Source organism: Chlorocebus sabaeus, chromosome 16 (genome assembly GCF_047675955.1).
Source record: "Chlorocebus sabaeus isolate Y175 chromosome 16, mChlSab1.0.hap1, whole genome shotgun sequence".
Lineage (NCBI taxonomy): Eukaryota > Metazoa > Chordata > Mammalia > Primates > Cercopithecidae > Chlorocebus > Chlorocebus sabaeus.
Genome location: NC_132919.1, coordinates 77,913,935 through 77,938,477, shown reverse-complemented (window position 1 = coordinate 77,938,477; position 24,543 = coordinate 77,913,935). Strand labels below are relative to the sequence as shown.

Below are 24,543 nucleotides of genomic sequence, written 5' to 3'. Positions count from 1 at the left end.
TGAATGTGCCCCACCTTCCCCGCCACCAGGACAAGGACTAGGACGGTTTTGCGCATAGCCACTTTTTCCAGATGGCCATTATTTTATCACTTTCCCGTGATGTTCTTGAGAATTATAAACCACCCCTATCAACTTACGAGCAAGAAAAGATACTCATTATCAAGGCTAAGATGATCATCTCCTTTACAAAAATGCGCACGCAAACACAAACGTATCTTCAAGCTACTTAATGCCTCAGGAGCCTGAAGTGCGTATCTCGACTTGATGCTTACTCAGTTGCCAGATGTCAAGAAACTGATTCTTGTGCTTTATAATCAGCTCCAGTTGTCCAACTAAAATCGTTCCATTTCGGAGGTCACCAGCAATTTTCGTGAACACAGAGTCAGCAGCACCCATCAACTTCTTGCCATCCTCTGTAATATTTGCTAGTATTTCCTCATTGGTTCCTGAACAGATGAACAACATAGTTAAAACAGTGTGCTGTGCTCCCCACCTCCCACCTCATTGCCAATACCATGGGAATTCCAAATAACCTCTTGTTCTGCCCCCACTTCCTCAAACACAGGCAACAGCTAGCCAGTGTCTCCAGATACGCCAGTCACTCCACTCCCCTCTGCTTTCCCCCACGATGGTTAGGTCTTGCCCAGATTCATCCCCTAAACAACTTCTTTGTCCACGAAGCGGACTCCCTCGATGGCCAAAATCAGCTGGGAGACACATTTCTCAGGTTAAAACCCACGTCCCCTTCAGCGTATGGACGGACTGACTTCCTTTTTTTTTTTTTTTTTTTTTTTTTTGACAGGGTCTCACTCTATCACCCAGGCTTGAGTGCAGTGGCACAACCATAGCCCACTGTAACCTCAATCTCTGACTTTCCTGCCTCAGCCTCCCGAGTAGCTAGGAATACAGGTGCACACCACAAAGGCTGGTAAACTTTCAAACATTTTTGTAGAGACAATGTGAGATAATTTTTTGTCTCACTTTGTCACCCAGACTGGTCTCAAACTCCTGGGCTCAAGACATCCTCCTGCTTTGGCCTCCCAAAGCATTAGGATTATACGCATGAATCCCCTCACCTGGCCTGAATATATTTTTTAAATAGAATACACAGAATCTTCTTTAAAAAGCCCCCACCCTAGGAATATCTACAGCAGAAGAAACTGTACCAGGGATGCAGACCTACCTAGCAAAGCATATCAAGATGGTCTTAGGGAGACATTTTCATAGCATATGCAAAGAGAGAAACAGCCACATGATAACTTTATACTCTGTAATCTTCATTATCTTGTAAAATCTTGGAATTGATTTTATGACAAATTTAGAGGGCAGAATTTTTATGTATGTTTAGTTTAACCACAGAGGATTTCTCTCCCAGTAATATTAGAGCCATACAGTATCAGGAGACGAGGAAGCTTATCTGCACCATAACATACAAACACAGTAGCTTTATTAATCATTGCAGAAACTTGGAAGCAACCAAGATGCCTTTCATTAGGTGAACGGGTAAGCAAATTGTAGCACATCCATACAATGGAATATTATTCAGTAGTAAAAGGAAGTTAGCTCTCAAGCCATGAAAAGACATGGAGGAAACATAAATACATATTACTAAGTGAAGGAAGCCAGTCTAAAGGTGACATCCTATAAGATTCCGACTATAGGATGTTCCGGAAAAGACTAAAGGAAATGGAGGGGGGGTGGGTGCGGGAGCACGGGATTTTGTAGGGCAGCGCAACTATTCTGTACAATACTGGAATGGTGGACAAAGGCCATGGTTTATCCAAACCCCAGAGAATGGACAACACCAGGAATGAACACTACTGTAAACTATGGACTTTAGTTAATAACAATGTATCGATCTTGGCTTGTCAGCTGTAACAAAAGCACCACGCTAGTGCTGCGTGTTAATACCAGGGTACTGCCTGTGTGATGGTGGGGGAGACAGATGAGAGCTCTGTAGTTTCCACTCAATTTTTCTGTACACATAAAAGTGCTCTAAAAATTTCTATCCAACTTATAAACAGGCTGAGCATGGTGGTGCATGCCTGGAGTAGCAGCCACTTGGGAGGCTGAGGCAGGAGGATCACTTGAGCCCGGGAGGTCGGGGCTTACAATGAGCGGTGATGGCATCACTGCACTACATGTAACTTGGGCAATGGAGAAGACCTTGTTTTAAAAATAAATAAATTGCCAGGCACAGTGGCTCACCTCTGTAATCCCAGCTACTTGGGAGGCTGAGGCAGGAGAATCGCTTGAACCCGGGAGGCAGAGGTTGCAGTGAGCTGAGATCCACCACTGCGCTCCAGCCCAGGTGAGAGAGCGAGACTCCGTCTCAAAAATAAATAAATAAATAAACAAACAAACATACGCAAACAACACAAAAATGATCTTTTTAAGAGAGTAGCTTTCACTTATGCACTCCCATATCAATTCAGTTATTTGATCCCCACAACTTCCCGGATCCATAGGAAGCTCAGCATTGATTTTGGCTGATCCCCATCCGGTGCCCTCTCACTAAAAGAGAGGAATCTAAGGTCTCACACATCAACTGGACTCTAACGTTTTTAGGATGGAATGTCTCTCTCCCTCCTTGATCACAAAACACCTGGGGCGGAGGGGGCTGGGTGGGAAATCAGAGAGCCCAGTACTTCACTTTCTGTTGAGGTCATCAATGTTGGCTTGGACATTCTACATTGATCTCCAAATAAGCAAGACATACCTGGGTCTGGATTTTAGTTTTTACTACTTATAATCTTTGAGACCTTAGGTAAGTCACAATGCATTCTCCAGTTGTTTCCTGATCTGAAAATTGGGGGCCTTAAAGGGGACTTTCAGAAGGGCTGTTTCAAGGGCACTGGGCCAGTACAGTCACTAGGGTGCAGCAAGCATTCAATGAATAGTGGCTGTTAGCATTAGTCATTATTTACAACGCAAGACACTCTGAGCCTTCCGAAGTCTCTCTGTCCAAACTGCAGCCTTTGTCTAACGTCAGCCCATCCCAATTCAATATCATCATGTCAAATCTTCTGCCTCCCACCTTTCCCAGAGTCAGAAAGGCACGGCCTTCACTGAGCTCATGTTCCCAGCACTCCCGCAAACATACCACACAATTTGAAGAGATGCTTGACATCTGCCCACGTGAGCAGATGTTTTAAAATGTCATCCAAGTTGTCCACGGCTTCCCCATTGTTCCTAGGCCAGGACTTAGTGATCACAGCAGACAAGAGGGTACCAAATTTCCGCAGATTATAGCAAGGGAGCCCCCGAAGGATACTGGTCTGAGACTACAAGAAAATTCATAAAAGAGAGACATTTAGAAGTTTTTCGTTAGTTTGTTTTGAAATAACAAAAGCAAATTACCTACTCAATAGCATTTCAGAAACCCACTGTAACTTGTTTTATAAGGCCACAAGAAGAGCAAGATAGTGAAACACTTCACATTTCTTAGAAGATTTTCATTTCCTTGTATACTGCCTCCTTAAGTGTCCAGCACCAGAGATTTGAAGACACACACACAAACACACACCAACACCAGTCACCCTCCTTCCTTCTGGCTAACTTCCAGTTTCTGTATGTTCTTTGCACTCTCATATCATGAAAAACACCAAAAGTGAATAAACCCTTAATATAGCATATATTTTATGTTTCTAAATGTAATTCTTTTAAAAAGCTGCCTACAAACAACATATACATTTTCATTCTCTTTTTAATTCTCCTCCGAGAAACAATATTTTTCTTCCTTAGGTTCAAAGTCTCTGCAAAACGTTTCAGTAATTAGTAAAAACCACAAGGTTAATTTATAATATACTTTCTGACATTTAAAAGGATAAAAGAAAAGCTTATCCAGCCACATGTTAAAGAAACTATACACCATGATCAAGTACAATTTATCTCTGGGATGAAAGGTTGATTTAACATCAAATATCAGTTAATAACAATAGGAAAATATCACGTGATCATTTCAGTAGATACGGAAAAAGCATTTGACAAAATCCAACTCTCTTCTTTTTTTTTTTTTTTTTTTTTTGAGATGGAGTCTCGCTCTGTCGCCCAGGCTGGAGTGCAGTGGCGCAATCTCGGCTCACTGCAAGCTCCGCCTCCCGGGTTCACGCCATTCTCCTACCTCAGCCTCCCGAGTAGCTGGGACTACAGGCGCCCGCCACTGTGCCCGGCTAATTTTTTTTCTATTTTTTAGTAGAGACGGGGTTTCACCATGGTCTCGATCTCCTGACCTTGTGATCCGCCCGCCTCGGCCTCCCAAAGTGCTGGGATTACAGGCGTGAGCCACCGCGCCCGGCCAATCCAACTCTCTTCTATGATTAAAGGGAAAAAAGAAAACATTCAACAAATGAGGAGCAGAAAGGAACTTCCACAAAGGGCATCTATGAAAAGCTCACGTTGACATCACACCTGGTGGCAAAAGACTGAAAAAGCTTCTCCTAAGATCAGGAACAAGACAAGGATGTCCACTTTCACCACTTTCATTCAAAGTTGTACTGGAGGTTCTAGCCAGGGCAGTTATGCAAGAGAAAGAAATAAAAGACATCCAGATTGGAAGACATGAAACTCTATTCACAGATAATTATGATCTTATGTATAGAAAATTTAATTCTCTTTCTCTCATGCGCACACACACACACACGCACGCAATTGGAGCTACCAAATGAGCTCAGCAATGTTGCAGGATACAAGACACACAGAGCACTGTGTGTCTAGACACCAGCAAGGAACAATCTGGAAATGGAATTCAGAAAACAATTCCAATTACAATAGCACCCCCCAAAAAAAAGTACTTAGAAATTTAACAAGTGCAAAATTTAAACTATGAAAAATACAAAACATTGTTAAAAGAAATTGGCCAGGCATGGTGGCTCATGCCTGTAATCCCAGGACTCTGGGAGGCCAAGGCGGGTGGATCACCTGAGGTCAGGAGTTCGAGACCAGCCTGACCAATATGGTGAAACCCTGTCTCTACTAAAAATCCAAAAATTAGCCGGGCGTGGTGGTGGGCACCTGTAGCCCCAGTTACTTGGGCACTCCAGCCTGGGCGACAGAGCAAGACTCCATCTAAACAGGAAAAAAAAAAAAGATCTAATCGAATGAAATAAATCTGACCTAACCTTGTTAAAATGGCAATGCTGGCTGGGTACAGTGGCTCACGCCTGTAATCCCAGCACTTTGGGAGGCAGAGGCTGGTGGATCATGAGGTCAGGAAATCAAGACCATCTTGGCTAACACAGTGAAACCCCATCTCTACTAAAAATACAAAAAAAAAGTTAGCCGGGCATGGCAGCAGGCACCTGTAGTCCCAGCTACTCAGGAGGCTGAGGCAGGAGAATGGTATGAACCCGGGAGGCAGAGCTTGCAGTGAGCCAATATCATCCCACTGCACTCCAGCCTGGGCGACAAAGTAAGACTCTGTCTCAAAAAAAAAAAAAAAAAAAAAAAGACAGGCAATGCTCTCCAAAGTGATCTATACTTTGAATACCAGCCCTATCAGAATCCCAGCTGACTTCCTTGTCAATGGAAACTGACATACTGATTCTAAAATTCTTATGAAATTGCAAGGGACCCAAAATAGCCAAAACAATCTTGAAAAATAAGAACAAAAAAAAAAATACGAACTCACATGTCCCAATTTCAAAACTTACTAGAAAGCAATGGTAGTCCAAACGGTGTGGTACTGACACAAGGATAGGAAAGCAGATCAATACATAGAATTGAAAATCTAGAAATAAATCCATACATATATGGTCAACAGATTTTTGACAAGAGTGCCAACATCACTCAACAGGGAATGTAGAGTCCTTTCAACAAACGCTGGAACAACTGGATGTCCACATGCAAAAGAATGAAATAGAACCCTTACCTCACACCATATACACCGTATACAAAAAGGAACTCAAAATGGATCAAAGGCCTAAATGTAAGAGCTAAAACTATCAAACATTTAGAGATAAATAAACATAGAAGTAAATCTTCACAACCTAGGATTTGGCAAAGGACTCTTTGACACCAACGGTACAAGCAACAAAAGAAAAAACAGATATGCCCAAATTCTTCAAAATTAAAGACTCTGTGCTTCAAAAGAAACCATCAAGAACATGAAAAAACAACACATAGAATGGGAGAAAATACTTGCAATCAGATATCTGACAAGGGACTTGTATATAGAATACAGACTCCCAACTCTATAATAAAAAGACAACCCAATTAAAAAATGAGCAAAAGAGGTGAGGTGCAGTGGCTCATGCCTTCAATCCCAACACTTTGGGAGGCCAAGGAGGGAGGATCATGTGAGCCCAGGAGTTCAAGACCAGCCTGGGCAACATCTCAAGACCCTGTCTCTACAAAAAAAAGAGAGTCTCGCTGTGTCGCCCAGGCTGGAGTGCAGTGGCACAATCTCAGCTCACTGCAACCTCTGCCTCATAGGTTCAAGCGATTCTCTGGCCTCAGCCTCCCAAGCAGCTGGAACTACAGGCACATGCCACCACACCTGGCTAATTTTTTGTATTTTTAGTAGAGACCGGGTTTCCCTGTGTTAGCCAGGATGGTCTCGATCTCCCGACCTTGTGATCCACCTGCCTCAGTCTCCCAAAGTGCTGGGATTACAGGCGTGAGACACCGCGCCTGGCCCACAAATATTTTTTTTTAATTAGCTGAATATGGTGGCACATGCCTGTAGTCCCAGCTACTTGGGAGGCTGAAGTGGGAGGACCACTTCAGCCCAGGAGGTTAAGGCTGCAATGAACCACGATTGTGCCATTGCATTCCAGCCTGGGTGACACAGCAAGACCTTTCCTCCAAAAAAAAAAAAAAAAAAAAATTGGGGATGGGGGCAAAAGATCTCAATAAACATTTCTCCAAAGAAGATACAAACAAATCCAATAAGCATATGAAAAGATGCTTGATATCATTAGTTATCAGAGAAATGCAGTTAAAAACCACAATGAGGCTGGGCATGGTGGCTCACACCTGTAATTCCAGCACTTTGGGAGGCCAAGGCAGGCAGATCACGAGGTCAAGAGATCAAGACCATCCTGGCCCACATGGTGAAACCCCGTCTCTACCAAAAATACAAAAATTATCTGGGCATGGTGGTGCACATCTGTAATCCCAGCTACTCGGGAAGCTGAGGCAGGAGAATTGCTTGAACCCAGGAGGTGGAGGGGTTGCAGGGAGCCAAGATCACAGCACTGCATTCCAGCCTGGGTAACAGAGCAAGACTCCATCTCAAAAAATAAACAAAAACCACAAGGAGATACCACTTCGTACCCACTAGGATGGCTAGAATCAAAAAGTTAGATAATACATGTTGGTGAGGATATGGAGAACCCGGAAGCCTCCTATGCTGCTGGAGGGATTGAAAATGGTCCAGCTGCTGTGGGACTCGGCCCGACAGTTCTTTAAACAATTAAACATGGAGTTACCATATGATTTAGCAATTCCACATCGAGGTATACACCTAGGAGAAATGAAGACATATACCCACACATAAACATGTACACTAACATTTGTATCAACAGATTTATAATAGCCAAAGAAGCAACCTAGATGGCCATCAATGGACAAGTGGATAAACAGGGAATAGTATTTGGCCATGGAAAGAAACGAAATACAGGTTGAGCATTCCTAATCCCAAAATCCAAAATACTGTAAAATCCAAACTTTTTGAGTATAATGATGCCACAAATGAAAAATTCAACATACAAATACTTAACACAAACTTTGTTTCATGCATAAAATTGTTAAAAATACTGTATAAAATGACCTTCAGACTATGTGCATAAGATAAAGTGAATTTTGTGGTTAGACTCTGGGTCCCATCCGGAAGACATCTCATTATGTAAATACAAATATTCCAAAATTTGAAAACATCTGAAATCCAAAACACTTCTGGTCTCAAGCATTTTGGGCAAGGAATACTTAACGTATACTGACACATGCTACAATATGGATGGACTTCTGTTGTTGTTGCTTTTTGAGACAGGGTCTTGCTCTGTCCCCCAGGTTGAAGTGCAAGTGTGATCATGGCTCACTGCTGCCTTAACCTTCTGGGCCTAAGGGAGCCTCCCACCTCAGCCTCCGAAGTAGCTGGGACCATAGGTGAGCCCTGCCATGCCGGGCTAATTTTTTTTGTTTTTTAGTTTTTATAGAGACAGGGTCTTACTCTGTCACCCAGGCTTGTCTTGAACTCCTGGGCTCCCAAAGTGCTGTGATTACAGGTGTGAGCAACCGTGTCCAGCCTGGATGGACTTTTAAAACATTATACTCAGCCAGGTGCGGTGGCTCACGCCTGTAATCCCAGCACTTTGGGAGGCCAAGGCGGGTAGATCACCTGAGGTCGGGAGTTTGAGACCAGCCTGACCAACGTGGAGAAACCCTGTCTCTTCTAAAAATACAAAATTAGCCAAGTGTGGTGGCATATTGTTCTTTAAACAATTAAAAGACCCTTTAAACAAAAAGAAGCTGTAATTCCAGCTACTTGGGAGGCTGAGGCAGGAGAATCACTTGAACCCGGGAGGCAGAGGTTGCAGTGAGCCAAGATCACACCATTGCATTCTAGCCTGAGCAAAAAGAGTGAAACTCTGTCTCAAAAAAAAAACCAGGCCGGGCGCGGTGGCTCAAGCCTGTAATCCCAGCACTTTGGGAGGCCGAGACGGGCAGATCACGAGGTCAGGAGATTGAGACCATCCTGGCGAACACAGTGAAACCCCGTCTCTACTAAAAAATACAAAAAACTAGCCGGGCGAAGTGGTGGGCGCCTGTAGTCCCAGCTACTCGGGAGGCTGAGGCAGGAGAATGGCGTAAACTCGGGGGGCAGAGCTATGCTCAGTGAAATAAGCCATACCCAAAAGGCCACATACATGATTCCATTCATATTACAGTCCAGAACAGAGAAAGCCACAGACGCCATGGTTTATGCTCAGCGATTGTTTATGGCTGCAGAGGGGAGTGGGTGGCTGGAGGGGAGGAGGAGGAGGATGGCTAAAGGGGACAGGGTTTCTTTTTGAAGTGATGAAAATGCTCTGTCGTTGACTGTGGTGATGACTGTACATATCTGTGACTACCCCAAAACCTGCTGAACTGGAACTTTTCACGGATGAACCGTATGGCATATGAATGATTTCTCAACCGTGTTAACAAAAAAGGGAAAGGAAAACCTTATCAAAGGTATCACTCACTTAAAAAATGAGAACCCCTTGGTCCCCGGAATTCGATGACCTCAGTGCTTCTGGACCCCCCCTGCGGAAGCAAAAGGCTGTGCTTGTGCGGGGGTTAAGTGTCCAGTTAGGAAATGTGAGCGGGGAGAGCCGTGGCCAGCAGGGAGCTTCTTCATGTGGCATTGCCCGGGAGACTGTTCCTGGGAGACAGAGGGGCACAATCTCTTTCCCCTTGCAGAAAATAGCTAAATAAATTGATACCATTTTCCATTTCACATATTTTGCTTCCATAAATGTTCTGTCAACCTTTGGAGTCTTTTCCCACATACCTACTGAGCAAGTGTTAACAATCAAGCAAACCAGCAGGCACAACGATAACGGGGCCATCTGAGGAGCGGCCTGCAAGCCCGTTTGACTTGTGCCACACACGCACGGCCGTGATTCCATACAGAACACATGCAGGATGGCCTGAGCAGCAGGGACCGTGCAGCACACCGAGGAACCCGGAGAGAACCGGACTTCAGCGCCATCGCCCTGGGCGAGGGAGGAGAGTGCCCACTTCCCAATCTCTGAGTTGGCAAAGGAGCTGAGACCCAGCAGGTGCTTCATAGCCCTTAGCTGGGTCATGCCAGAACACAGTTGTGAGCCCGAATCCATTTCCCTGAGAGGAGAGGTTATTCACCTGGCAGGCTGAGCTCACGGCTTCAATGATGCATTTCTCGAAGGTCTTGGCCACACTGTCCTCTAAGCCTTTGCTGTCCCAGTGACTACTGCAGTAGGCAGTGATCTGGGAGAGGGGCTTCTCCTGCAAAAATCGAAGGGGGGTTTCAGAGCTTTTGGATGCAGCACTCCAGTATTCTATGGGATCAAAGTGCTTTCATCATCTTTACTTTCCCACTGTTTACCGTTTCCCCCAATTTTAAGCTTCTCTCCACCCATGCAAAGCATGTCCTTCCTGCCCCCCGCCAGTGGACCAAAGGCTACAATTTTAAAAAGAGTCTCTTCTCCCAGTCTGCAGAAAAATCACCTGGCTTGCAAAAACAGGTAAGTTATGAGAAATAGGTCATTTTTCCTGGTTTCTGTTTTCCCTCCAAAGATCCATTTAACAGTTACATATAGGCTGGGCACGGTGGCTCACGCCTGTAATCCCAGCACTTTGGGAGGCCGAGGTGGGTGGATCATGAGGTCAGGAGATCGAGACCATCCTGGCTAACACGGTGAAACCCCATCTCTACAAAAAATACAAAAAATTAGCCGGGCGTGGTGGCGGGCGCCTGTAGTCCCAGCTACTCGGGAGACTGAGGCAGGAGAATGGTGTGAACCTGGGAGGCGGAGCTTGCAGTGAGCCGAGATCCCACCACTGCACTCCAGCCTGGGCGACAGAGCGAGACTCTGTCTCAAATAAATAAATAACAACAAAAAAGTTACATATAAAACTCTCGTATCACATAAAAGCTAATTTTCCTTGAGCCTCAGGCCTTAATTCAGCATGAGGGGCATGTCTGCGTGTTCTCCACTTGTGTTTCATGAGGCTCCTGTCACCAACAGGCCACTCAGACTTGCTGCCTGTGGGCAGGCTTGGCCCCTCCTATGCTCGGGGCCCCATTGAGGGAGGCAGGAGGCAGATAAATCCTATGCACACAGGGGGCGGGTCCCTGGCAAAACCCCACCTTTGAATCGAAAAGCCTGAAACCCATGGCCCAACGTGAGAACCTCTCTCCCTGTGTGCGTGCTCTCTCCCCATTGGTTCTTGCAGAGAAATGTCTTTTTACCAATAGAATGTTGCTTTTTCCAAAACTACCTATGGCCCACCCTGCCCCCTATCTTGTGCCTATAAAGACCCCAGACTTGGCAGCGAGAGAAGTAGCTTGACTGGAGACAGTGACTTGACTTCAGCAGGATGGCTAGACTTCGGAGGAGAGACGGTTTAACTTTGGAAAGACATCCTGACTTCAGGAAAGAGCCAGCCAGAGGTAGCTGGACCAGAGGAAGATTCCCCACCTGTCCCATCCCCTCTCCAGCTCCCCTCTCCACGGAGAGTCATTTCCATTGCTTAATAAAATTCTTTGCCTTCACCATCCTCCAAGTGTCCAGGTGACCTCATTCTTCTTGGATGCTGGACAAGAGCTCGGGGCCCACTGAGTATGGGTATCTAAAGAGGCTGTCACATTGGCCCTTTGCCCTTGATGGCAGAGGGCAGCCACCCTAGGCAACACGGCAAGGGGCCCACTGAGCTGATAACACACCACCGTCCATAGACGGCAGAGCTAAGAGAGCACCTGCCCTCTGGAGCTTCGGGGGTTGCAGGCACCTCAACCTGGGCACTGCTGCAGGGCCCGCACGGAGCTTGCGCTTGCCAGCTCCCAAAGCAGCTGGCCAGATGCCACACTCGCCCACGTGCTCCCTCCCACAAGGGGTTGAGCACGGCGGGCCAAGTAAACACAGCATCCCTATCACAAGTCCAACGAAGGGGTCAGGAAAAATCCTGCACCCCCATGATGGTGAGATCCTGGGCCCTTGTTCCTCTCTGTCCTCTCAGTAAGACTCCAAAGCACTCTTCTGGGGACAGACTGTAAGGACTGGATCAGAAACAGAAACACAGAGCTGTGATTCACCACGTCCCTGCCCACGAGAGGCACTGCTGAGATCTCTTGGCTATCGCTAATGGTCTGGGGTTCTCCAGCTTGCCTTCACGCCCTGGAAAAGAATGTCCCCCAACTTCTCCTACCTGTTTGAGCCTCCATTCCATGTCTTCCAGCAACGACTCCTTCCATCCATGCTCCACGGGGAAGTGGATTTCCACCAGCCGCCTCCAGACCTGCAAAACCCAAACACAGGTCACACCCACGCTCACGACTAAATGCCACAGCACGCTCCCAGGAAGGGAGAAAGGCAACATTACGTAAGAGCGCGGGACTACGCGAACGCCAGGGCTCTCCTCAACCTTCGTCAACAGTGAGCCGTGCTAGTGGCAGGTCACAGCAGCCCAGGCTGGCTTTCTAGAATCCGAGACCCAACCAGGGACCACTACTGGTCTTCCTACTGCACAACTGGCTTTTTATTCTGAAAGGATTTATCTCTAACGTGATACTTTGAAAATGTTTGAACTTTCAAAAAGGTCACAAGAATAGCACACCACCACCCACATTCATTCAACTCCAGACCTGAGCTGTTCACGTTTCACACAGCTGCTTTCACTTTTCCTCTCCCCTCCTTGCTCTCTCTTCGGACTCTCCGCATAAATTAGCATTTTCTCTCCCAAACCGTTGGAAAGCAAGTTGCAGGCATCATGGCACCTTGCCATTACATAGCTGGGCAGGGTCTCACAAGACTCTAGCCCTTCTCTGCACAACTGTAGTGCAGGTTTCCCACTCAGGACGTGCAACGTGGAGAGGAGGACGCTGCCCCCAGGAAGTGGTCTCCACCCCAGTTCCTCTCGTGCTCCAGCTCCTGTCCTGACTGGATCCCAGATCCTCCCGGGACACATACTGTACTTCCTTATCACATCTCTTTTCTGCATTTACTTATCACATCTCTTTTCTAGAAGAGTTCCCTGGTCATTTTTTTTTCTCTTTTCTTTTAACAGGTTGACAGTTTTGAAAAGATCAGGCCAACTGTTTTGTAGACTGTCTTTTGACCTGATTTGTCTCGTAATTTCCCCATGATTTGATTCAGATTAAAATATTTTTGGCAGGGACACTATGAGGTTGAACCACATGAAAATGCACTGTAAAAAAATACTTTAAGAGACAGGGTCTCGCTCCATCACCTGGGTTGGAGTGCAGTGGTGCAGTCATAGCTCACTGCAACCCTGACCTCCTGGGTTCAAGCCATCCTTCCACCTAGGCTTCCTAAAGAGCTGGGGCTACAGGCATCAGCCACCGTGCCCAGCCAAAAATGAAAATGAACTTTTCTCAGGTCAGGCATGTTCGAATATCCGTCACCTCCACCACCACCATTATCTCCATAATCTCCACCACCGTCACCTCCACCACCACCACCACAATCACCACCATCATCACCATCACCTCCACCACCATCACCTCCACCACCACCGCCTAAATTACCACCATCATCACCATCACCTCCCCTTCACCATCTCCATGACCATCATCACCATCACCTCTACCACCACCTCCATTACCTCCATCATCACCTCCACCACCATCACCTCCACCACCACCACAATCACCACCATCATCACCATCACCTCCACCACCATCACCTCCACCACCACCGCCTCCATTACCACCATCATCACCATCACCTCCCCTTCACCATCTCCATGACCATCATCACCACCATCACCTTCACCATCATCACCTCTATCATCACCATCACCATCACCTCCACACCTCCATCACCACAGGGACGGTGTCCAGCCAGCGGATACCAGGCAGTGCAGCAGCACTTTGCACCCGGCATCTGTCTGCCTCAGAGTCACCCTGCCGGGTAGACCGGAGCAACTCCATTTTGTAGATGAAGAACCGAGGCTCAGGTGAAGACCAACTGCCCCTGGCCAGCAGCCTATACCACGTGATTTGAGGCCACAAGGAATCACGATCACTCGCATCCCTACCCAAAAGCCTTTGGCCAAACGCTTACCTCAATTTCCTTGTGGTATGTGAAGGAGACACCTGAATATACGAGCATGTTATTTGTAAAAACTTCTCGGAGCCACCTTTTCGTAGCAGCAAGGGTCCCCTGGAGGACTGTTTGGACGGAATTATTTCCAGCTGCATCTCCTTGTCCTGCAGACTCCTGTTGTCACACAAGAGGGAGAGTCAGTCGTCCTCGGCTGTGGACTCAGGTGCCCGGCGAGACGCTGCCCCCACTCCTCTGCCCCCTGCTGGCACAGGCCGCCCAAGGAGTGGCTACGATGGAGGGACCACAGACCTGGGCAGAAGCCCACATTCCCAAAGCACCTCCATTCCCCAGGGTTTTCTGGGTTCACCCTGAACGTGGGTGATACGGGAGAAAAGAGGGAGGGGAGGGAACGGCATCTGGGTGTTCCCCTGAAAGCCCAGGCAGCCTCGGTCCTGCCAACGAGCAGGTTCCCAGGCTGTGACTAGGAGACTGAGGGGGAAAAGCACACCCCAGAGAGGGTCCCCGCAGACTCCCAGGCCTGCTCCTTAGACACAGGAGACAGCCAGGCTCCTGATCCAGAGGTAAACGTGGGTCCCCTTCCCGCTGTGCTCCCACACGCCCTCCCACTACCTCCACGCCAGACCCACCAGACCCGAGGGAAAACCCCTCTTCCCCTGGGCTCAAAGCCTCCTGTAATGCCTCCCTTCTCTCCCCTGCCTTCCTCTTCCTCCCTCTCCTTCCTCCTCCCTCCCTCCCCCTTCTCCCCCGTCCTCCCCAGAAGCACATTTCCCAGGAAGCATACAGGTCAGGGGTCGGGGCCCCCTCCTGGGAGGAGCCCCATAGTCCTGGACTAACGCATGGTCTTTTTCTCTTTCTTCTTTTGAGACAGAGCCTCGCTCTGTCACCCAGGCTGGAGCACAGTGGCGCAATCTCAGCTCACTGCAACCTCCACCTCCTGGGTCCAAGTGATTCTCCTGCTTCAGCCTCCCAAGTAGCTGGGATTACAAGTGCATGCCACCACACCTGGCTAATTTTTGTATTTTTTAGTAGAGACAGGGTTTCACCATGTTGGCCAGGCTGGTCTCGAACGCCTGACCTCTGGTTATCCGCCTGCTTTGGCCTTCCAAAGTGCTGGGATTACAGGTGTGAGCTACCACACCCGGCCAAGCGTGTGATCTTTTTTTTAAGCACAGCCCTGCACATTGTGCAAGTATATCAGGAGCCACAGAACCGGGATGCGCTCAGGCACTCACTGGCACTCACTGGGCCCACGCCTCGAGGCAGCAGAGATGTGCTGGGCAAGTGGACAGGGCTGCTGCTGGGCGGGGCTGCCCGAGAGTGGAAGAGAGGAAGAGCCCACAGCAGGCAGGGGAACACAGTGTCACTAGCCCTGGGAAGGGCCAGGATGGGAAGATACAGGCAGGAGCTTTCAAAGCATGAAAGAGGGGCCAGGATGCAGGTGCTGCCATGAAAGAGAAAGAGAGAGCCTGTAGAGGGGGCTGGGTGCGGGGATGACTACAGCACAGCACGCAGGGGGAGGGGGCTGGCAGAAAACGAAACAGGCACTGCTGAGGGTTCCCCCAGTGGCACAGCTCCTTCTAGAACAATCCAGCAGCACAGGGCTGGGCAGCGATGGCCAATAACAACAAACTTAACGATTGCCCAATCCAGAGCCTGACATGGGCACCTTGTTCTCCCAAGTGTCTGTCAACCCTGGAGCCTTCACAGCAGCACTCACCCAAAAGTTTCTTCAGCGCGCATCATGTATTTTTGCTTTGTTTAATTTTAGTATTTGCAAAGGTTTTTTTGTTTGTTTGCTTTTATGGCACAGGTAGAGAGTATTTTGTCCATAATGCGGATTCAACTTATCTGAGATACCAGCCAACATTCAAGGTAGTTATTTCTGTAGAAAATACACCCTAAGTAACATTCAAGGTAGTTATTTCTGTAGAAAATACACCCTAAGTAACTGACAAATTCCTTAAACAGCGTTTCTGTGGAAGTTGGCAGCTGCCAGTGGTGGTTTAAATAGCAGCCACTCCGGAGAACGTGACCATCTCACCAATAATATTTATTCTTAAACTGTGTCTGTGGTACTTTAACACAAGAAAACTGAAAGGAAGAAAGTTAAAATATACACTTAATTGTTTTCTCTCACTAACATCACAGTTCTAACTTGAAGTAAGATTTAAAAAAATGATCAGGCCGGGCGCGGCGGCTCACGCCTGTAATCCCAGCACTTTGGGAGGCTGAGGCAGGCAGATCACCTGAGGTCAGGAGTTCGAGGCCAGCCTGACCAACGTGGAGAAAGCCCGTCTCGACTAAAAATACAGAATTAGTCGGGTATAGTGGCGCATGCCTGTAATCCCAGCTACTTGGGAGGCTGAGGCAGGAGAATCGCTTGAACCCGGGAGGCGGAGGTTGTAGTGAGCCAAGATCATGCCATTGCACTATAGCCTGGGCAACAAGAGCAAAACTCCGTCTCAAAAAGAAAAAAAGAAAAAGAAAAAGATTGTGCCGGGCGCAGTGGCTCAGGTCTGCAATCCCAGTACTTTGGGAGGCCAAGGCAGGCGGATCACGTGAGGTCAGGCATTCAAGACCAGCCTGGCCAACATGGTGAAAGCCCATCTCTACTAAAAATACAAAAATTAGCTGGGTGTGGTAGTGAGTGCCTGTAGTCCCAGCCACTTGGGAGGCGGAGGCAGGAGAATCACTTGAACCCAGGAGGCGGAGATTGCAGTGAGCCAAGATCACGCCACTGCACTCCCGCCTGGGCAACAAGAGTGAAACTCCATCTCAAAAAAACAAACAAACAGAAACAAATGACCAGTCTAAACATTAAATCTTACATCGCTTTCGAACTGAAGCTCATGAACTCAAGCGGGTGAAAGATGCACAGACGAGAAAGAAGGAATTGCTGATCCCTGCGACCACACAGAGCTCAGAGACATTGACTCTAATCCCTGCGACCACACAGAGCTCAGAGACATGACTCCGATCCCTGTGACCGCACAGACAGAGCTCAGAGATATGACTCTGATCCCTGCGACCACACAGAGCTCAGAGACATGACTCCGATCCCTGTGACCGCACAGACAGAGCTCAGAGATATGACTCTGATCCCTGCGACCACACAGAGCTCAGAGACATGACTCCGATCCCTGCGACCACACAGACAGAGCTCAGAGACCTAGGGCTGAGCGGGGAAAGTCGGAGGCAGAAGGGTCAAAGCTGGAAGACAGGGGAAACCGATCCACGGGAGGTCACAACAGTGGCTTTCTTCGGGAGGGAGGAGCTGGGTCGTTCTGCTGTTGGACCTGGGACGAGGCATGCAGCGGGGGACAGATGTGTGACACTATGGCCTTTGTCACCATATTCAAGCTACAATGTAAAGAAGGTGGGAAAGACCATGTTTGGACATGTATTTTTTGGGAGGAAAATGGTCCGCATAGTTGTCTGCAAACAACAGAATCAAGAAAAAAGAAAAGGCGTCTTCTCCACGTGGCATTGCCTGGTCTCCAGCCCCGACGCCAGCTCTCTGGTTTCCCCATGGCCAGCTGGTGGCCACACTGAACTCCCTACCTCCCTCCCATGAGAGCCCAAGGAGGCAGAAGGGCAGACCCTGGCCCATGGACAGCCCCACACCCAGAACAGAACCCAGCATCAAGCAGGTGCACAAGAAATGTCCACTGCTGGAATCCACCGCTCCATCTCATCCCAGCACCTCGGAATCAGACTGTTTCCTTTCCAGATTGAGGCTGCTTGAAATTCCACACCTCTCCCCGGTGTGATACTTTGTGTGTTGACTCCACTTACCACCAGAGATAGAAGTATAATCATCCTGCAGACAATCTCGGCAGATAAGGCTGGCAGCTCATAAAACTCATGTGTCTTTGTGCTGCTGCAGACGGCCTCATGCAGTTTCAGACACACCGTCAGGTAGGATGGTGACAAGGCCTCCTCGGGAATCCTGCCCCGCAAAGAGTTAAGAGAAATCCCGGCCAGGATTTAGGAGAAGTCAGAAAATGGTAACCATTGATGACGAGCCCCTTCCTTTAAAATAACTAACAACAGGGCATTTGTTTGCCCTTATCTAGGTTAACGTCTGGAAAATCACAATCAGTCCTGAACTTGTGACTAAGATAAAAAAAGAAGGAAAATCTTCTTGTCTTGTCTCTGTAGTCTCAACTGTTCTAACCAAAGCAAGTCCAAACACCCCTCAGTGCGTTCTGGGATGTGAAAAAAGCAAAGAGATGTGTATCACTAGACATTAAAATACGACATAAATTTGAAAAAATACTCAGAAAGAAACAGAAAGGAGGGAGGAAGAGAAAGAAATAGAAGAAGAGCGTGCAGCCTGTGTGAAATTGGCTCCAGCTCTGCCGGACCTGGGTTTTGTGTTTTCTGAGGGACACATGGACAGAGCAGGGACAGAGCAGGGACTGAGCAGGAGCCTTAGGAGGGACTCAGGAGGGACTCAGGAGGGACTTAAGAGGAGCCTTAGGAGGAGCTTAAGAGGAGAGTTGATGGAGGGGCTGGAAGGCGGTGTAAGAAGGGACTCCCTGGGCGGAGGCTGTGACACACAGCGGTGGGGAGGTAGGGAGCTTGTGGGGGGGATCCTGAAGTCACAGGTGCTGGATCAACATCAGCAGAGACGTGAACAAAGGAGGTGAACGGAGACTGGAAGTGCCCAAACCGCTCAGAGAACAGCTCAGACAACACGCATCCCATTGCTCGCTGGGACATTTCAGTGGTCCTGCACTCTGTGACCCCTCACGGTATCAGAGGTCACAAATTTGCAGGAGCAAATGATTTTGGATAATTATATAAAGCTACCTTTGATTTTTATCTTAAACTAAGTATTAAAAAAATGCAGAACACCCACCATGCATATGCAGTACCATGACCGTTTACAAGTAAGGGAAAAATGTATAGGAAAAAAGACCAGAGGGAGATAAACCCAAATCTTAGCAGCTGATATCTGTTATTTCTCTTAAAAAACAAAACAAAACAAAAAACCCAAAAAACAGAGGGCCGGGCATGGTGGCTTATGCCTGTAATCCCAGCACTTTCGGAGGCTGAGACAGGTGGATCACCTGAGGTCAGGAGTTCGAGACCAGCCTGGCCAACATGGTGAAACTCTGTCTCTACTAAAAATACAAAAATTAGCTGGGCGTGGTTGCACGTGCCTGTAATCCCAGCTCCTCAGGAGGCTGAGGAAGGAGAATCACTTGAACCCAGGAAGCAGAAGTTGCAGTGAGCCAAGATCATGCCATTGCACTCCAGCTTGGGCAACAAGAGTGAGACTCCATCTCAAACAAACAAACAAACAAACAAAAATTAGCTGGGCGTGGTGGGTGTGCCTGTAATCCCAGCCACTTGGGAGGCTGAGCTGGGAGAATCACTTGAACCAGGAGATACAGGTTGTAGTGAGGTGAGATCGCGTCACTACACTCCAGCCTGGGCAACAGAGTGAGACTCTGTCTAAAAAACAAACAAACAAACAAAAAAAGACGACTACATTAATAACCTGAGAAGAGAAGTGGATCACACATTAATTTATGACGTTGCTGTTACAACAGCCAATGTGGGGCGCGGCCAATCATAAGGGTCACAGGAAGCCCCTGGGGGTCTCATGTGAGGGACAGACTGCCTTGTGCTTCCCACTTACTTGTCCTGGTAAGTGTCCAGGAGGCGCAACAGCATTTTTAAAATGTTCAGAACATCCTAAGGCAGAGAAAAAAAAAAACGGGACAGAAGATTGAATCACAATACCATTGTCATTGCTAAAACAGAGCTGAAAAAAATCCAACATCAGTATGGTATACATTGTTTCCTTCCTACAAACAAATTTTAAGGTGCTCACATACTAATCTTACCTCTTTTATAGATAAAACTCAGGATTTAAACTTATACCATTTTCTCCACCAAAAAATGTGAAAGGAAAAATGGCAGCTATGAAATACATCACACGAGACCTTCTTTTTTTTTTCTTTTTTTGAGATGGAGTCTTGCTCTGTCACCCAGGCTGCAGTGGCGCTATCTCGGCTCACTGCAAGCTCCACATCCCGGGTTCACACCATTCTCCTGCCTCAGCCTCCCGAGTAGCTGGGACTACACATGCCCACCACCATGCCTGGCTAATTTTTTTGTAGTTTTAATAGAGACGGAGTTTCACCGTGTTAGCCAGGATGGTCTCAGTCTCCTGACCTCGTCATCTGCCCGCCTCGGCCTCCCAAAGTGCTGGGATTACAGGTGTGAGCCACCGTACCCAGCCCACTGTCTGTTTTTTAGGAATAAGAATCCTAGCCGGGCGCGGTGGCTCAAGCCTGTAATCCCAGCACTTTGGGAGGCCGAGACAGGCGGATCACGAGGTCAGGAGATCGAGACCATCCTGGCTAACACGGTGAAACCCCGTCTCTACTAAAAATACAAAAAAAAAAAAACTAGCCGGGCAAGGTGGCGGGCGCCTGTAGTCCCAGCTACTTGGGAGACTGAGGCAGGAGAATGGCGCAAGCCCGGGAGGCAGAGCTTGCAGTGAGCTGAGATCTGGCCACTGTACTCCAGCCTGGGCGGCACAGCGAGACTCCGTCTCAAAAAAAAAAAAAGAATCCTGACATCTCCATGTTTAGTATCTAGTCTGCTTTCGCTAAGCCAGGACTCCAGAGCCAATTTCAGAAACAAACCTGCATATTCCGGGAGGAGATTTTCTGAAGTCCCCGCAGGCGGTAGTAAGTTCCCAGAAAACAGTCCAGGACATGAGCAGGAAAATGACCCAGGTGCTCAATGAAGTTTTCCATATACGGAACCAGGTGACTCAGAGGTAACAGACTAAACCAGGATCGGAAGAGGGGCTCATCCACGCTCAGCAAATGCTTATTCTGGCTCATAAACCGAAGTAAGAGGCTCCTGCATGAGAGAAATCAGGATAGAGAAAAGAGACGCCGTGAGATCAGTGAGGGAAGATGGAGGAAACCAACACTGGAGGGACAGAAACAGTCCCAATTTCAAAAATGATTTAAATACTCCTTGGGGCCGGGCGTGGTGGCTCACACCTGAATCCCAAGGCCGACTCGGGAGGATCACTTGAGCCCAGGAGCTTGAAACCAGCCTGGGAAACCTAGTGAGGCCCTGTCTCTACTTTAATAAATAAAATAAAGGCTATGTGGAAAACAAAAATATGCAGTGAATCAAATGAAAAGTACAGAACATCCTATTGAGAATTAACTTAATGGCCGGGCACAGTGGCTCACGCCTGAATCCCAGCACTTTGGGAGGCTGAGGCGGGTGGATCAGTTGAGGTTAGGAGTTTGTGACCACCCTGGCCGACATGGTGAAACTGCGTCTCTACTAAAAATACAAAAATTAGCCAGGCGTGGTGGTGGGAGCCTATAATCCCAGCCACTCAGGAGGCTGAGGCAGAAGAATCACTTGAGCCCTGGAGGCGGAGATTGCAGTAAACCAAGATCACGCCACTGCACTCCAGCCTGGGCGACAGAGTGAGACTCTGTCTCAAAAAGAAAAAAAAAAAAAAGAGAGAGAGAAAAGAATTAACTTAATATATAATTCAGAATACAGAATAAGAATTCACTGCTGGCTATTCTGGGCCCACTCCTATGGGGTAGCCCTGTTCCGCAAGAAGCAGTAATATTAAAAAAAATAGTAATAAAATCAGGCTGGGCGCAGTGGCTCACATCTGTAATCCCAGCACTTTGGGAGGCTGAGGCAGGCAGATCACCTGAGGTTGGGAGTTCGAGACCAGCCTGACCAACATGGAGAAATCCCATCTCTACTAAAAATCCTAAATTAGACAGGCGTGGTGGCGCACACCTGCAATCCCAGCTACTTGGGAGGCTGAGGCAGAAGAATCACTTGAACCCGGGAGATGGAGGTTGTGGTGAGCCGAGATCGTGCCCCTGCACTCCAGCTTGGGCAACAAGAGCAAAACTCTGTCTCAAAACAAAAACAAAACAAAACAAAAATAGTAATAAAATCAAAAAGAAAAAAAAAAAAAAGAGTTCGCTGCTGGTTGCAGTGGCTCATGCCTGTAATCCCCACAATTTGGGAGGCCAAAGTGAGAGGATGGATAGCTTGAGGCCAGCAGTTTGAGATCAGCCTGGGCAACATAGCAAGATTCCATCTCTATAAATAAATAAACACAAAGAATTCACTGAGAGGGATGAACCTTGACAACATTATGCTCAGTGAAATAAGCCAGACGCGAAAGGACAAATCCTGTGTGATTCCACTCATGTGAGGTCCCCAGAGAAGTCAAAATCCTAGAGAGAGATTGGAGAACGGTGGTTACCAGGCGGAGGGGGGAGTGGGGAGGTTGGTTCACAGGGATGGAGTTTCAGCTGGGGAAGCTGAGTTCTGGAGGCGGACGGTGCTGACGGCTGCACGACGGTGGAATGTACTTAGTGCCAGGGAACTGTGCCCTGAAAAGGAGTTAACATGGTAAACTGTGGGGAAAAGAAAGAGAGATCAGCCTGTTACTGTGTCTATATAGAAAGAAGTAGACATAAGAGACTCCATTTTGTTCTGTATTTGAGATGCTGTTCATCTGTGACCCTACCCCCAACCTTGTCCTTGCAAGAGACATGTGCTGCAGTGACTCAAGGTTTAATGGATTTTGGGCTGTGCAGAATGTGTCTTTGTTAAACAAGTGCCTGAAGGCAGCTTGCTGGTTAAAAGTCGTCACCATTCTCTTAATTTCAACTACCCAGGGACACATACACGGCCAAAGGTCGCAGGGACTTCTGCCTAGGAAAGCTAGGTATTGTCCAAGGTTTCTCCCCATGTGATAGGCTGAAACAATGCTGCTAAAATGTTTATGGAGATGTTTGCATATGCATCTCAAGGCATAGCATTTTCCTTTAAACTTATTCATGTCACAGAGGTTTTTGTTCATATGTCTTACTGCCGATCTCCTCCCTACAATGATTCTATTGTCCTGCCACTCCCTTATCTTTAAGATGGTAAAGATAATTATCAATAAATACTAAGGGAACTCAGAGACCGGTGCCAGCGTGGGTCCTCTGTATGCTGAGCGCCGGTCCCCTGGGGCCACTTTTTCTTTCTCTATACTTTGTCTCTGTGTCTCATTTCTTTTCTCACGTCTCTCGTTCCACCTAACGAGAAACGCCCACAGGTGTGGAGGGGCAGCCACCCCTTCAGTAAACTGGAAATTATGTATATTTTACAATAAAAAGGTAATATCCCAATAATTAAGCCTCTTAATTATTATTATTATTATTATTAAGTTTTTTTTGAAATGGAGTCTCGCTCTGTCGCCCAGGCTGGAGTGCAGTGGCGCGATCTTGGCTCACTGCAAGCTCCGCCTCCTGGGTTCACGCCATTCTCCTGCCTCAGCCTCCCGAGTAGCTGGGACTACAGGCGCCCGCCACCACGCCCAGCTAATTTTTTGTATTTTTAGTAGAGACAGGGTTTCACCATGTTAGCCAGGATGGTCTTGATCTCCCGACCTCATGATCCACCCACCTCGGCCTCCCAAAGTGCTGGGATTACAGGCATGAGCCACCGCGCCCGACCAAACCTCTATTATTAACGAGTATCCAGGATCAAACAGCCCAAGTGTGCTCAGCGAAGGCCCTTAAATAATGCTGCTTCTGGAACACAGTACTGGAGACCCAAAATGTTGACAATGGGAAAGAAATAAAGCAAGGTTCCCCAGAAGTAACAGAAGTTATGAAAAACATATCAATAAAGGTTCACTGCATACTAAAGGCCACTTTCACCTGAAAGACTGGATCTTTAGGAACAATGCTACTACAGACTTTCAAGAGATTTAGGCCGGGCGCGGTGGCTCAAGCCTGTAATCCCAGCACTTTGGGAGGCCGAGACAGGCGGATCACGAGGTCAGGAGATCGAGACCATCCTGGCTAACACGGTGAAACTCCGTCTCTACTAAAAAGTACAAAAAACTAGCTGGGCGAGGTGGCGGGCGCCTGTAGTCCCAGCTACTCCGGAGGCTGAGGCAGAAGAATGGCGTAAACCTGGGAGGAGGAGCTTGCGGTGAGCAGAGATCCGGCCACTGCACTCCAGCCTGGGTGACAGAGCCAGACTCCGTCTCAAAAAAAAAAAAAAAAAAAAAAAAGAGATTTAAAGATAAGTACATAAAAATAGCAATAATAGTAAAAGGTACTCTATATGTCTACTATATCTAGCCTTTCTAGGTAAATATGGACCATCCATGGGTCTGACTATATTGATTGTTTTCTCTCTTGATCGTCTAGTGGCCTCTTCTGTTATCAGGGGGTGAGTTAATAGTTTAGATGAATTACAGCTTTGTTGTAGCTTTAATTAGAATTGGTTCCCAAGGGCTGGGCAGGCACAGTGGGTGGCTCATGCCTGTAATCCCAGCACTTTGGGAGGCTGAGGCAGGCAGATCACTTGAGGCCAGGAGTTCAAGACCAGCCTGGCCAACATGGCAAAACCCATCTCCACTAAAAATACAAAAATTAGCCACATGTGATATGTGATTACATGCACCTGTAGTCCCAGCTACTTGGGAGGCTGAGGCACAAGAATCACTTGAACCTGGGAGGCGGAGGTTGCAGTGACCAGAGATCATGCCACTGCACTCTAGCCTGGGTAACAAAGCAAAATTGTGAAAGAAGAAAGAAATAAAGAGAGAAAGAAAAGGAAAAGAATTGGTTTCCAAAGGCTTTTACATCTTCTAAAGGCAAGACCATAACACTGCCTTTAGCAGAAGTTGGGATCCAGGGGCGCAGAGCAACTGCCTCATTTTTTCTGCTGTCCCCAGTCTTTG

General features: G+C 47.6%; 1 protein-coding gene across 4 annotated transcripts in view; it reads right to left on the bottom strand.

The window, feature by feature from the left end:
• Nucleotides 1-24,543, bottom strand: part of RNF213 (ring finger protein 213) — a 131,509-nt gene that overhangs the window by 66,739 nt on the left and 40,227 nt on the right. For all 4 annotated transcript variants that reach the window (XM_073005470.1, XM_073005469.1, XM_073005473.1 and 1 more), the window contains 8 exons: nucleotides 20,438-20,660; nucleotides 19,423-19,478; nucleotides 17,568-17,721; nucleotides 13,770-13,925; nucleotides 11,893-11,982; nucleotides 9,847-9,969; nucleotides 3,104-3,284; nucleotides 273-446 (listed from right to left, as the gene is read on the bottom strand). In XM_073005470.1, coding sequence (XP_072861571.1) covers nucleotides 273-446; nucleotides 3,104-3,284; nucleotides 9,847-9,969; nucleotides 11,893-11,982; nucleotides 13,770-13,925; nucleotides 17,568-17,721; nucleotides 19,423-19,478; nucleotides 20,438-20,660 — 1,157 coding nt within the window. The remainder of the gene's footprint in view (nucleotides 1-272; nucleotides 447-3,103; nucleotides 3,285-9,846; nucleotides 9,970-11,892; nucleotides 11,983-13,769; nucleotides 13,926-17,567; nucleotides 17,722-19,422; nucleotides 19,479-20,437; nucleotides 20,661-24,543) is intronic.